Source organism: Nannobrachium achirus (genome assembly GCF_963921795.1).
Source record: "Nannobrachium achirus genome assembly, chromosome: 1".
Lineage (NCBI taxonomy): Eukaryota > Metazoa > Chordata > Actinopteri > Myctophiformes > Myctophidae > Nannobrachium > Nannobrachium achirus.
Window position 1 is genome coordinate 18,791,474 of NC_137810.1, and position 15,351 is coordinate 18,806,824.

The 15,351-nt window shown below is 46.7% G+C and overlaps 1 protein-coding gene across 1 annotated transcript in view; it reads left to right on the forward strand.

Moving 5' to 3' along the window:
- dnai3 (dynein axonemal intermediate chain 3) overlaps positions 1 to 14,061 on the forward strand; it is a gene marked incomplete at its 3' end in the record, with an annotated part of 41,834 nt that extends 27,773 nt beyond the window's left edge. Inside the window, exons 16-23 of the mRNA XM_080727582.1 lie at positions 5,409 to 5,533; positions 6,166 to 6,229; positions 7,402 to 7,532; positions 7,821 to 8,025; positions 8,730 to 8,821; positions 9,767 to 9,889; positions 13,331 to 13,461; positions 14,058 to 14,061. Of these exons, the coding sequence (XP_080583708.1) occupies positions 5,409 to 5,533; positions 6,166 to 6,229; positions 7,402 to 7,532; positions 7,821 to 8,025; positions 8,730 to 8,821; positions 9,767 to 9,889; positions 13,331 to 13,461; positions 14,058 to 14,061 (875 nt within the window). The remainder of the gene's footprint in view (positions 1 to 5,408; positions 5,534 to 6,165; positions 6,230 to 7,401; positions 7,533 to 7,820; positions 8,026 to 8,729; positions 8,822 to 9,766; positions 9,890 to 13,330; positions 13,462 to 14,057) is intronic.
- Between the last annotated feature and the right edge of the window lie 1,290 nt (positions 14,062 to 15,351).

Below are 15,351 nucleotides of genomic sequence, written 5' to 3' on the forward strand. Positions count from 1 at the left end.
GCGAGCAGCTGGCGCTTGTGCAGTGGGGAGTGAGAATGTAATTGTGCAATAGGAGGGTGATGCGGTTAAGCTTCTCTAGGGGAAGGGAAGCTTAGAAGGCTACGGTGTCGAGGGTGATGCCTAGGAATTCGAGTGAGGGGGAGGACTAGGTCTCGGCCTAGTTGGGGGAGGGGTGCTAGGTCTCGGCCTAGTGGGGGGAGGAGGAGGACTAGGTCTCGGCCTAGCGGGGGGAGGAGGAGGACTAGGTCTCGGCCTAGTGGGGGGAGGAGGAGGACTAGGTCTCGGCCTAGCGGGGGGAGGAGGAGGACTAGGTCTCTGCCTAGTTGGGGGAGGGGTGCTAGGTCTCGGCCTAGTGGGGGGAGGAGGAGGACTAGGTCTCGGCCTAGTGGGGGGAGGAGGAGGACTAGGTCTCGGCCTAGTGGGGGGAGGAGGAGGACTAGGTCTCGGCCTAGTTGGGGGAGGGGTGCTAGGTCTCGGCCTAGTGGGGGGAGGAGGAGGACTAGGTCTCGGCCTAGCAGGGGGAGGAGGAGGACTAGGTTGATTATTGTACCGGGGTGGAAGCACTTGGCGAGGGGGTGGCTAGGTCTCGGCCTAGCAGGGGGAGGGGGACTAGGTCTCGGCCTAGTGGGGGGAGGCGGACTAGGTCTCGGCCTAGCGGGGGGAGGAGGCGGACTAGGTCTCGGCCTAGCGGGGGGAGGAGGCGGACTAGGTCTCGGCCTAGCGGGGGGAGGAGGCGGACTAGGTCTCGGCCTAGCGGGGGGAGGAGGCGGACTAGGTCTCGGCCTAGCGGGGGGGAGGAGGCGGACTAGGTCTCGGCCTAGCGGGGAGAGGAGGTGGACTAGGTCTCGGCCTAGAGGCGGACTAGGTCTCGGCCTAGCGGGGGGAGGAGGCGGACTAGGTCTCGGCCTAGCGGGGAGAGGAGGTGGACTAGGTCTCGGCCTAGTGGGGAGAGGAGGGGGGTGATTAGAAAGAGGCGAGGAGCGATTACGCGCCTGCCTGCGGGAGTGTGGCTGCCGGTGGGAGTGCGAGGAAGAGGAGGAGGCAAAATGTGCCGCTTTTTAGCAGTACGTTTGCGGGGGGGGGGGGGGGAGGTGTGCTGGGGACGCCTGCCCACTAGGACCCGGCCTAGCGGGGGGAAGGGGACTAGGTCTCGGCCTAGCAGGGGGAGGGGGACTAGGTCTCGGCCTAGCGGGACTAGGTCTCGGCCTAGCGGGGGTAGGGGGACTAGGTCTCGGCCTAGCGGGACTAGGTCTCGGCCTAGCGGGGGGAGGGGGACTAGGTCTCGGCCTAGTGGGGGGAGGCGGACTAGGTCTCGGCCTAGCGGGGGGAGGAGGCGGACTAGGTCTCGGCCTAGCGGGGGGAGGAGGCGGACTAGGTCTCGGCCTAGCGGGGGGAGGAGGCGGACTAGGTCTCGGCCTAGCGGGGGGGAGGAGGCGGACTAGGTCTCGGCCTAGCGGGGAGAGGAGGTGGACTAGGTCTCGGCCTAGAGGCGGACTAGGTCTCGGCCTAGCGGGGGGAGGAGGCGGACTAGGTCTCGGCCTAGCGGGGGGAGGAGGCGGACTAGGTCTCGGCCTAGCGGGGGGAGGAGGCGGACTAGGTCTCGGCCTAGCGGGGGGAGGAGGCGGACTAGGTCTCGGCCTAGCGGGGAGAGGAGGTGGACTAGGTCTCGGCCTAGTGGGGAGAGGAGGGGGGTGATTAGAAAGAGGCGAGGAGCGATTACGCGCCTGCCTGCGGGAGTGTGGCTGCCGGTGGGAGTGCGAGGAAGAGGAGGAGGCAAAATGTGCCGCTTTTTAGCAGTACGTTTGCGGGGGGGGGGGGGGGAGGTGTGCTGGGACGCCTGCCCACTAGGACCCGGCCTAGCGGGGGGAAGGGGACTAGGTCTCGGCCTAGCAGGGGGAGGGGGACTAGGTCTCGGCCTAGCGGGACTAGGTCTCGGCCTAGCGGGGGTAGGGGGACTAGGTCTCGGCCTAGCGGGACTAGGTCTCGGCCTAGCGGGGGGAGGGGGACTAGGTCTCGGCCTAGCGGGACTAGGTCTCGGCCTAGCGGGGGGAGTGGGACTAGGTCTCGGCCTAGCGGGGGGAGGAAGACTAGGTCTCGGCCTAGCGGGGGGAGTGGGACTAGGTCTTGGCCTAGCGGGGGGAGGGGGACTAGGTCTCGGCCTAGCGGGGGGAGTGGGACTAGGTCTTGGCCTAGAGGGGGGAGTGGGACTAGGTCTTGGCCTAGTGGGGGGAGGAGGACTAGGTCTCGGCCTAGTGGGGGGAGGGGGACTAGGTCTCGGCCTAGTGGGGGGAGGGGGACTAGGTCTCGGCCTAGTGGGGGGAGGAGGACTAAGTCTCGGCCTAGTGGGGGGAGTGGGACTAGGTCTCGGCCAAGCGGGGGGAGGAGGACTAGGTCTCGGCCTAGTGGGGGGAGTGGGACTAGGTCTCGGCCAAGCGGGGGGAGGAGGACTAGGTCTCGGCCTAGCAGGGGGAGGAGGACTAGGTCTCGGCCTAGTGGGGGAGGAGGACTAGGTCTCGGCCTAGTGGGGGGAGGAGGACTAGGTCTCGGCCTAGTGGGGGGAGGAGGGGGGCGATTAGAGAGAGGCGAGGTGCGATTACGCGCCTGCCGGCGGGAGTGTGGCTGCCAGTGGGAGCGTGGCTGCCGGTGGGAGTGCGAGGAAGAGGAGGAGGGAGAAGGCAAAATGTGCCGCTTTTTAGCAGTACGTTTGCGGGGGGGGGTATGCTGGGACGCCAGCCCACTAGGACCCGGCCTAGCAGGAGGGGGAGGGGGACTAGGTCTCGGCCTAGCGGGGGGAGGGGGACTAGGTCTCGGCCTAGCGGGAGGAGGGGGACTAGGTGTCGGCCTAGTGGGGGGAGGGGTGCTAGGTCTCGGCCTAGTGGGGGGGGAGGGGGGGCGGCTAGGTCCCGGCCTAGCGGGGGGAGGGGGGATGCATACTTACCTGTCGACGAAGAGCTGGTGGAGCTGCAGGAGTCGGAGCTGAGGCTGGAGTCGGAGCGGAGGAGGATAGACGAGTTGTAGAGCTGGAACGTAGGGCTCTGGGAGGCGGAGCTGGACGAGCGGTGGTGGGAGCTGAGCCGCCGCCGCGGTGGTCAGTGCCACGGTAATAGGCCATGACCGCTTTAAACAAATTAAGCTTTGCGGTCCGTTCGCGAAAATGGAATGCCGGCCGCTGATAGAACATCCTGCAGACCGGCGACCGTCCAGTGTGAAATAGTTTGCAGAGGCAAATCGAGCCCCTGCGAACGGCCGCCGGTCACAGGTGCATCTCGGCGCGAGGTGGAAGGCTGGCTAGGCGAGATTGCGACCGGCTGTGCTGGTGGAAAGGGACTTTGGAAGTCCGCTGCACTCGAACGGCTGCTTTCAGCGATTGAAAAAAACGACGCGTCCGAAAACAGTTCGTCGTCGGACGCATTCACAAAAAGCTTGTCCATTGTGGACGGCCTCGAGGCCGAGCCTAGACTATACTTAAATATGTACAAAACGTCTAAACTTAAACAACAAAGAATTCAATTAACCAAATTAAACAAACAACGCGCTTGGAACAAACAACGCGCTTGGAGGACAAAGGCTTTACCTTGAGACAAAGGAATTAGCTTGTAAGCAAGTGAACTTACACGCAAACGAGCATCAAACGATGTAGAGTTTGGTTTCTACTTTTGCAGATACAAACAGGTAGGGGAGGCAAACACAGGTGCTTTTATACTGTGGTGATTGCGACTGGATTGGCCAGGAGATAGTGAGGCAGGTGTATGTGATGAGGTGATTGTGACAGGGAAGTGGCATGGATGAGCAGAGGTGGGTCTCCACTCCTGAACCTACAAGCAACTACATATGTCGTTCCATCCCTAACTCCCCCTCTCTTCTCCCCTTACTCACCCTCTGTTAACCCCTTACTCCCCCTCTGTTCTCCTCTTACTCCCCTTTGTTCTTGCTGCTGATGGTCAAATGACAGTCCTAATTTCTATTCAGAATCAGAACCAGTCCATTTTGTCACAACACAGACTCACAGGTATAAATGCAGTCTGTTAAATTCTTTTTTTCGTGCAGACTCCGTCGTCTTGGTTGTATTCTGCGAGTAGGGAGAGCAAAGGGAAAATATAAAAACAAATATACAAATATACAGATAGCGTATGTGAAAGCAGATACAGATAGCATATGTGAAAGCAGATATATATACAAATATACAGATAGCGTATGTGAAAGCAGATATCTACAGTACATGATATTTAAACATTAGCGTCATATGCAGGTGAAGAACAAATTGCAGCAGGTACAATGTTTCTTAAAGGGGAAGACCACCCATTTTCAATATTGAACTGTGTCATTAATATACCTTAGAGGAGTTGTGTGGAAATAGAAAAAAAGTTCCCCCCCTTCTGTGTTGCCTAGAACTGGAGGATTGATTTTGGGGTTTATATTGTAAAGTACAACTTGATGACATCACACATTGTACTTTACAATACAAACCCCAAAATCAATCCTCCAGTTCTAGGCAACACAGAAGGGGGGGAACTTTTTTTCTATTTCCACACAACCCCTCTAAGGTTATATTAATGACATATTTCAATATTGAAAGGGTGGTCTTCCCCTTTAAGGGGCTGTTTCAAGTGCAGTTTGTGCAGCGTGCACAGTAAGAAAACAACAACCACATAATCCTATGGTTAAAAACTACCTCGGGCAGGTGGTGTTGTGGTAGATTGTGGCTGAGGTCTGAGGTGGCAATTGTCCTTGATGAAACGATGGACTTTGACCATGCACGCACGCACCGCTTCCGTATTCACTGAATCCTCCACGGTTGCCTCTCATGTTTAAGTTGAATGATTCTGCTTTTGCTTTTGACATAATATGGTGTGTTGAGTCCCCATTAATATGAAATGTGTGCAAGTACTTTCTGCCAAAACAATTTATGAAATCACTGGGATTATTGCACAGTGTTCAGTGTTAGCATGGTTTGACGACAAGCATCCACTTCTCCAACAATATCATATGTTTTTCATTTTTATATCTAGTTAGTTATAAATGGTTATTGTGTCCCATGTATTTTATCAACAGGTCCTGGTGAAGTCGAAAAACTAACAAATCGTCATTGTCGGGTGGAAACCCTGTATGTCCAAAACCGTTCATTTTGTGTTTATCATTTTAAAAATGATTTAAAATAGTGAGAATAGACGATCTACAAGCACACAACGCCTGAGGCGTTGTGTGCTTGTAGATCTGCTATTTTCACTAGTTTTGTGCCACAGTCTTGCATTATGAAGCAGGGCTTTACTTGCTTAATTTGAAACTTGGAGATACGAGGTTTCTGCCCGACAGTGATGAAATACATTAATAAATAAATCTGTGTATTTCTACCTAAGCTGAAAGAGCATTTGTTAAACTATGTCGACCCGTCACATGTTCCCTACCAGACCGGGCCCACCTGTATGCAGAGAGGTCAGAGGTGGCCCCGGAGTATGGGCTGCTCCGAGTGCCCTCAGCCAAAACACTGAAACCTCTGGAAGACATCAACACCAAGCTCTATGTTGGGACAGAGGTGACCCTTCAATAAAGATCAGCTTGAGCTTGTGTTGCAACATTAAAACCCATTTAGGCCTAGAATTATTGAATGCTTTAACCAGTGAAAAATAGCAGATATACAAGCTCACAGCGCGGCACCGAGTGCCACGCTGCGAGCTTGTAGATCTGCTATTTTTGAAAAAGTCATGAAAATATGTGCAAATCTTTGAATATATGTATTTTCAAAGCGAACATTTGTAACTCAAATTTTGCTTCTGGGTGGTCCCTGGAACTAAATATTTTGTGATGGGGGTCCGTGGCCAAATACATATCATTTTGAGGGTCCTTCACATGAAAAGGTTTGAGAACCACTGACATAGTAGTCTCTCAAGAACAGACTAACTGAGCTCCAGTTAAGTGAAAAGGACCTTTTCTTTGACGATGGCCAGCCAGATTGCTGACATAGAAACATAGGTTTTTCAAAAAATCTTGGAAGGATTCAAAAGACACTTATAGAATCAGGTCAAAATTCAAATTTTCACGATTTTTCAAAAATAGCAGATCTACAAGCTCGCAGCGCGGCGCTGTGAGCTTGTATATCTGCTATTTTTCAATAGTTAAAGCATAAAATAATGATACACAATAATGTGTACCCGTTCTTTTTAACAGGAAGGCGGGATTGTTTACACGGACTGGAAGTTGGAGAAAGACAATGACACAGGGAGACTGCACAGTGAGTATGCAGGACTACTATTTTAGTGGTAGTGGTGGTGTGCATAGTGCTGCTTTAAGGCTTAATTAGTCAGTTGTGTGTAGCATAGATTGGATTTTTTTACTGTGGCAAATAACATTCACGGGAACATTTGTCCCTTGAAAATTAGAAAGAAACTATTTTGAAAGAAATCAATTCCCAGAAATCTTGCCCATGTAATTTTCACAATGGCATCTGGTAAGGAGACTCCAACAATACCCCTAGTGTTCACTGAGAGACAGTTGATTTATGGTTTGCCCACAAAAATGCTGCAGTTTTGAGATAAAACAAGCCATTGCCTGGAAAACCTGTAATTGTCTCCTTAATATTAAACTCAGCTTTTTTTTAATATAACTAAGTTGATATCCTCGTGTTGCTTTAGAATGCCAAAGGAATTTGATTATAAATTGCCTCTTGTCATAACATAGTTTGGGTCGGTGATTTAGTTGGACATAGAAGGTAAATTGCCATTTGTTATGGATTGCTCTGAGCATGTTTTGCTCTCGATTAGTGATTAATGATGGGAAAAATAGCATCTAAGCATTCAAGGGAAATGTAATTATTGTACAGTACAGGCTCAGGCTTTACTTTACTTTACTTTATTTGTTTATTTCGACGGGACAATGCATATAAATGAACACTACATAAATGCAATGTAAATACACCGGACTTAGCAAGAATGCAACACACACCAACAAACAGCACCCTATATTCGGAGAAAAAGCATTAAAAACATACATACAAGCACAAAACTATTCCACATGAAAACTAAACAACACATACCAAGTGTTTGGCTTCCCAATGCACTTCTTATTTGGCCAGTTTAACTAAATGTCATTACACTGAGTGCCAGGGTGTCTGGTACACAAACATGGCACCTTCCATCAAAACATTGTACATTTCAACATTGATCAACACATGCTGTATGGTATTAGTAGACAGTAGACACAGCATGTCTTTCTCTCCCTCTCTGTCTATCCATGTCCCCATTTGTCTGTGATTTATTCACTCTTGAATTCTGCTGTCCATAACCAGTGTGATTTATTTGCCATCTGTGCTGGGGTGTGTGGAATTATAGTATATATTACAGTATATATTTTATAGTCTCTTCCTGTCTGTCTGCCTTTCTGTGCTCGTCTCTGTCTCTCTCTGAGGTACCAAGCCTTCTCACTGTTTCAACATCCATGACGGGCCGGTGAACACCGTGCGGCGATCTCCCTTCTTCAAAGACATCATTCTAACAGTCGGTGGCTGGACGTTTGCCATCTGGAAGGAGGGAGTCACGGTAACAACAGTAACTGACCGCCGTAACGTTGAGCATCGCATTTCAGTCTGAACCATTGACCTTGGCACAACTTCTAAGCACAGGAACAAGAGATTTCAAAACCGCTGCGACTCTAAAATATCACCCCCTTTTGACCTCCAAGGTTAAATTTAAATTAAATTGATTCCGAGCCATTGATGTAATTTGACCCATGGAGACATAGAAGATTAAATGGATAGCGCATAAAGCCTTGAACCTCATTTCTTAAGCCTGAGTGGTTTTGACATTGTATAACCTCTCTTGTCCCAGGACGGCCCGGTCATGCAGTCGTCGTGCTCCCAGAAGATGTGCACGGTGGGTTACTGGTCCCAGTCGCGACCCGCTGTGTTCTTCATCGGAAAGGAGGACGGCAACGTTGAGGTGTGGGACCTGCTGGAGAAGAGTCACGAGCCATCGCAGGTCCAGAACGTCTCCCCTGTCAAGATCACCTGCATCAAACCCTGCATCGTCTCCTGTGAGTCCTGCATGTGTCCTTGGTGCCACTGAACATATTGTTTTGCAGGGGTGGGCAACATTGATGATGGAGAGGACCACTATATTTCCAACTTCACTCCAGAGGGCCACATTGCATATTGCTAAGTCTTACTTTGTCATTCTAGTATGTCATACAAAAGAAGCTAAATTAGCCGATCTATCTACAAGCTCAAAGCTTGCCGCACTGCGACGCATTTTGTGCTTATAGATCTACTGCTTTTGCTTCTTTTGAATTGGAATCCTGAATTATTTTTTGTTATTTTTTAATTGTCATCCCGACTTTATGAACGTAAACACAAATACTTTGGACATCAAAAATACATTGTAATACTACTATATTAGTCATTAAGCTACTTATATAGACTTAAGTAAATTCAAGCGGGTCATGTTTGGAATTGGCCGCATTAATTGAAGGTGGCGGCCGCATGTGGCCCCCAGGCCGCCAGTGGCCAGTTGCCCATGTATGTTGTTTTGCCTCTGCTGGGGCTATGAAAATCATTAGCTGCTGTGTGTGTGTGTGTGTGTGTGTGTGTGTGTGTGTGTGTGTGTGTGTGTGTGTGTGTGTGTGTGTGTGTGTGTGAATGTGTGTGTGTGTGTGTGTGTGTGTGTGTGTGTGTGTGTGTGTGTGTGTGTGTGTGTGTGTGTGTGTGTGTGCGTGTGCGCTTGCGCATGCTTTTACCACAGCCAAGCAGCACCTCCTGGCAGCGTCTGATGAACTTGGAACGCTCCACATACTTGAGATCCCGTGGACCCTCCGTAGACCCTCCAGTAATGAGGTTAGACATTCCAATCCCCTCCTGTTTCACTCAAAGGACACCCATAACAGATTATGATTTGTGAAACTCTGACAGCAAATTAGTATTTGAATGTATTAGAGCAGGGGTCTTCAACGTTTTCAGGCCAAGGACCCTCATAGTTGAGAGAGAGATGAAGCAGGGACCCCCACAACCTGTTCAGAGATTCCAATAGTTTCATTTTTTGACATCACAATCATTGTGTATTTTGGATTCATGTCAATTTTTGTTTTCAGATATTTAACCACTTGAGCTGTCATTACTTAATAAAGTTGACCTTTCACTATGTACTTAGTCTGCTCCTTTTCCCCTCTACACCAAACCTCTTTGCCAAAAATAGCAGATCTACAAGCTCACAACGCCTCACAGCGCGAGGCGTTGGGGGCTTCTCAGAATAATATAAAAAAGGAGAAAAACGTTTCTATCACACAAAGATTTGGAGGACCCCTTATAATAACTCTGAAGACCCCCCCAGGGGTCCCGGAGCCCCTGTTGAAGACCCTTGGGTTAGACATTCCAATCCCCTCCTGTTTCACTCAAAGGACACCCATAACAGATTATGATTTGTGCTACTCTGACAACAAAGAGTGTTAGAGTGATGGAGAGTCATGTTTTCCAGATTTACTTTCCTATGAACAAATCCAGAGTGGTGAAATGCTAGCAGCATTCAGCACTCATCATCAACCACTGCAGCAGAATTCCTGTATTTAGTTCTCTGCTGCGTCACACTGTGTTCACACTAGCGGTGACAAATGAACGCGTCACAAGTCGTTTTCACACTTCAGCGGCGACTCGGCAGCAACGTGTGTTTTTAGCTTTTGTCGCCAGTAATGTGAATGCAGTATCAGCGTTGTCCTGATCTCGTTTACTTACAGCCGTGATCTTGATGCTACTAATGTTCTCTCTCTCTCTCTCTCTGCATTGCAGAAGCTGAGTATGAGTAAGTACTTTGAGAAGGACGTGGACAGGCTGCTGTATTTCAGTAAGAGGAAGGACATGCAGGCCGAGGAGAAGAGGTGCATGGAGGCTGAGGAAAGCCGAAAGAAGACGGTGAGAAATGGATTTGATCCATATGGTGTGGTGATATAACTTAAGTGTTGTCTTTTCTAATATATAATATAGTCTTTGGTACCGTATTAAAGGCTGCATTAAAGCAAAGTGATAGCGAACCTTTGGGGACAGAGCATTCAGTGTGGCGGCCACCACCCTGTGGAACTCTCTCCCAATGGAGATGTGCCATGCTCCAACTCTCTATGGCAAATAGTCACGTTTTACCGTGTTACGCAATATACTGTAGGCTACGTAGTATGACGTGCAGAATTTTTTGAAAAAAGTTATCGTGCGAGTGTGACCACACACAGAAAACGATTATCGTATGCCCCCCGATAAAACCTAGAACACACCACTGCAAATAGTTGTTTGGTTGTTTGTTTGTTGGTTGGTTGTTTTTGATATAAAACATCCTTTGGGTTCATGAGAGGCACTATATAAATACAACTATTATTATTAATCTTCTGAATTTATTAATTCACTTCTCGCTGAGTGAAATGAACAATAATTCCCCTCACCTGTTTGGTCGTATCCACATTCTCAGAATATTCTTGTGTAAATGTGTCCTGATAGAACCAAATAGTCATCCAAAATATTGTTACATTATCGATATTAAGTTCTGCGGAAAAGAATATTGGAATATTTGATGTCCATAGCACTCATCACTACTAGTCCTCAGACTTAATGCAATGATGCCAGTCATCATAAGGTTGGAGAAGTAAGTTACTGTACATTCTGGGACTGGAGGGTGTCTGTCTGAATAGCCTGGTCAGCTATAAACAATTCTCTGCATTAACCAGTATAAATTTGCCAGCAGCCTTTGCGTTCCACTTTGACAATCTTTGTATGCATGACTTCTCTCCTCTCCTCGGAATAATGGCTTTTATCGACCCAGTCAAAAGTGCTGAGGCCAATTCTGCAAAGCTGAAACTTTTAAAGCAGGAAAAGACCATCTCCCCTCTCCCTCCCTCCCTCCCTCCCTCCCTCCCTCTCCCTCTCTCTCTCTCTCTCTCTCTCTCTCTCTGTCTCCCTCCCTCATAACTAATTCAGATGGTTATTTGATCTCAGTACTATGGAGAGCGTGGTTATTGACAGCTGATGCCTGATAGTTTATCTGAGGGATATGTTTGGCTTTAAACCAACTGAGGCTACATCTCCATGGGAGCATTCAGACCTTTACAGTCGGTGATGACTATCTGTATGTGTAATGTATGTCCTCTTTGTATATCTGTCTATTCATTTGAGTAAAGGATTGTTAGTTGGGGAAATCTTAGCAAAGATCTTTATAAGCTTTTTAGAAGCAATTGCTTGATGTGTGTGCTTTAGCCAGGCTTTGTTTTGGCACATACATTAAAACAGTGATGCCATGTCTAATTTAGATTGTCTATTTCCACGAGTGACAGAGCTGTATGACAAAGTATAAATCCAGCTTTATTATGAATAATGATCCTATTAATAATCCATGTACTAGTCATGTGAAATAACAAACATGAATACAAGTTCTATTTTTTTCCCATTACTATGGTTGTTAAGTTTCTGGTCTTCTGAAATAAAGGCACACGAGTTACTCACAGATCTTGACAATAATGATTAAAAATGAGTAGTAAAGGCACGTATTTTCCAGCAAAACAGCAATCATTCATTCTTGTTCCCAAATATAGCTTGGCAATTTCTGCTGAAGTTGTGAACGCACTAATTAACTGTGAGGTCAAATACTTTATGAGGACAAGACACCTCAGGAATGTCAAACAAACACTACATTCCAGAATTGAATGCGCTGCAAGCTGCATCTCAAGAATTGATTAAAATGCTTGAGTGTGTAACTGTGTACAGTACAGTACGTATTTGTGTGCGTCTGTGCATTTATTTGACCTTTCCAGCTATAATGATCACTTGTAACCAAGTGATCATTAAACAAATCAAACATGAACCAACATTGCTACCCTCATAATCATGTAGGCCTACACATTATGACTCTGTATATAATTTTCAACTAAAATGTGTCTGAAAATCAATTTTTAGTGAGTTGTCTGACAGAGTACTGTATAAAGTAGCCATTACACAATTGTCTTTCCAGTATATTCTAATAGCTAAAAATGTATGTGCAGTTAACCAATTAAGCCCTATTGTACAGTATATTCTTTTGTCATACAGCGAAATAGCTGATGTATTGTACAAGCTTTTTTATTTTATTTTGACCTATAATGACATACCTGAAATAGGGGTTAAGATAAGTTATAATAGATGCAACCCCACGCTAGGGCATTCACCAATAGTGATTTTTAGTATTTTAATTATTCGACCTCAAAGTATTCGAATAGTCGAATATTCGACAGGACTGGCCAAACTATCAAATATTAAGTAAGCAAGAGGCGAACATTGTGAAAATAGTTGCGAGGCGTTGTGAGCATGTAGATCTGCTATTTTCACAATATTTATCTGTGGAACCGAGTCACATTAAATGTAATACCTACAATTCCAAGTGCTTGTCAGGGTGGGGGTCCCCAGTTCAAATATGTTTATTTTGGGGGTCACAGCCTAAAAAGGTTTGAGAACCCCTGGTATAGAGCATTTACAAATTCATCCACCAGGGGCATTGACAACTCATTCTTATAACTTCCTATCTAGCCAAGCTTTATAAACTATATCTAACATATAATTTTCGGAATGTCTGAGTGAGTGTCTGTCTGTCTGTCTGTCTGTCTGTCTGTCTGTCTGTCTGTCTGTCTGTCTGAGTGTCTGAGTGTCTGTCACAGCGTTTCTCCTCAATGGCTGGAGCAATTGATCTGAAATCGCATCACCATAAGCATATGAACACACCTGACATAACTGTGAAGCCCGTTTGTCACTTTCACAAATCATATGCTGTATATTAGCATTTTTATGGTGTATCTACTATCTATTCTGCATCTAGCATGAGGCTTATCTATTCTGCATCTAGCATGAGGCAACATGTTTAACCAGCTGTGTGCGTGTGTGTGTGTGTGTGTGTGTGTGTGTGTGTGTGTGTGTGTGTGTGTGTGTGTGTGTGTGTGTGTGTGTGTGTGTGTGTGTGTGTGTGTGTGTGTGTGCGCGCACACGCGGGTGGGGGGGTTGTCTGGCCCCGTTATAGATGTTGTCCAAAAATCATGCAGATCGGTACACAGTATCTCTGTAGCCATTAAACGAAACGGGTATTTCTTACATTGATGCTCCTACATATTATCATGTAAGCACCAGTTAAAGTTACTTTCCATCCCTCATATACTGTGTGCACAGTGCACACCCCATAACCCACACACTGCACATCATTTCAGAGCTCATATCTTTGAACGGGTAAGGGCTAGTCTTTTTAAAAAAGCGAATATTCGACTTCGGTGAACAACGTCGAATAGTGACTTTGATATTCGAATATTCGAATATTTGGTGAATGCCCTACCTCACACTGGCTTTTCTCTGCAGGAGGCCACCGTGCCAGAGAAGTCTCTGGAGCAGATGGAACAGGAGAACTCAAAGGAATATGAGGACTACTGCGCTCTGGAGGAGGCCATTCTGAGGGACATGGCTCTGCCCTCAGACGCTCTGAACAGCACGTCTGACCTCTCCCTGTTCTTTCTGCAGTCTTCATCACACACACATGCACACATGCCCACATACACACAAAACCGGACATTGTGAAAGCCTTTAGAGGGGAATACCACTCATTTTCAGCACTCAACTACAGTGTGTAGTTTACTAGAAGGTTTGCGGCTCGCAGTCTATTTTGGCCTATCCCAGCAAGCACGGTCAGGACCTGGACCAATCAGTGACGTCTCGATTGGGGCCAGATCACAGATCTTGGCGTCATTACCAGGACGTCATATGCACTTTTTTGTTTGACAGGATTTATGTTGGTTGAAATCAGGTGATATTCTAGGCCAGATAAATATCATAACTAGTTAAATATGTCCCAGAATATAACCTTATATGCTCATATTTCAACAAACATTACAAACAATAACAATAATCCTGTCAAACAAAAAAGTCCATATGTTGTGGTAATGACGACAAGATTATCCCCATAATGTGATCTGGCCCCAATCGAGACGTCACTGATTGGTCCAGGTCCTGATGTGCTTGCTGGGATAACTCTTGAACCATAAGTCCAAGCGTTATTCCTGAAACAACTCCCCATTTGCCCCTTTTCTAGTTAGTATGTTTGTTTGTTTTTGTTTTTCTGGTAATTAACCAATTGCCAAATTAGTAAGATATTGTTGTTAATTGAAGGTTAATTGACTGGGTTTTTTATATCCAGTTTTAGACAGTGTTGGAGTGAAGGTTCAACGTCAGTGAGTGACTTTTCACGTCCCCCCCATGTGAGATCTGATTACTGCGTAATGCCATCCATTTGTCCCCTGTTCACCATTGCTCCCCTGGAGTCCCGCTTATAAAATACATTCTGGAATACCTCAAGGATCTGAACTTGGCAGGAAATCTATTCATGGTGCTTTAAAACCCATTTAGAACGGGTACACATTATTGTGTGTCATTATTTTATGCTTTAACTATTGAAAAATAGCAGATATACACGCTCACAGCGCGGCACCGATTGCCGCGCTGCAAGCTTGTAGATCTGCTATTTTTGAAAAATAGTGAACATTTGAATTTTGACCCGATTCTATAAGTGTCTTTTGAATCCTTCTAAGGTTTTTTGAAAAACCCTATGTTTCTATGTCAGCAATCTGGCCAGCCATCGTCAAAGAAAAGGTCCTTTTCACTTAAATGGAGCTCTGTTAGTCTGTTCTTGAGAGACTACTATGTCAGTGGTTCTCATACTTTTTCATGTGAAGGACGCCCAAAATGATATTTATTTGGCCACGGACCCCCATCTCAAAATATCTAGTTCCAGGGACCACCCAGAAGCAAAATTTGAGTTACAAACGTTTGCTTTGAAAATATGTATATTCAAAGATTTGCACACATTTTCACAACTTTTTCAAAAATAGCAGATCTACAAGCTCGCAACGCGGCACTCGGTGCCGGGCTGTGAGCTTGTATATCTGCTATTTTTTAATAGTTAAAGCATCCAATAATTTTAGGCCTAAATAGGTTAAGTTTCATGGCTCGGCTGTCATATGAAATATTAATTGGCTCATGTTCGCCTGCTATTGATTAAACACTATTGATTCATTCTGTTGCTGCACTCTGTGAAACATCCCAGTACTAGCACAGGGAGGGCACACTACACGACTGGCACATCATAAATTATCTCCTCCCAAATCAGTGGAGCGAAAAAGTCAATTTTAAGCTACATTGTTTTTCAGTCTGCAGAAATACTGCAAGGGGTAATAGCAGTGGTGGAAAAAGTACTAACGATACTGCAATGCAGAAATACTCTGTTACAAGTTGAAGTCTGGTATTCAGAATTGACTTAGTATTGGCCTCAAAATGTACTTAAAGTACCAAAAGTTAAAGTAGCCTACTGGTGAGGCAGAAATCTTCCA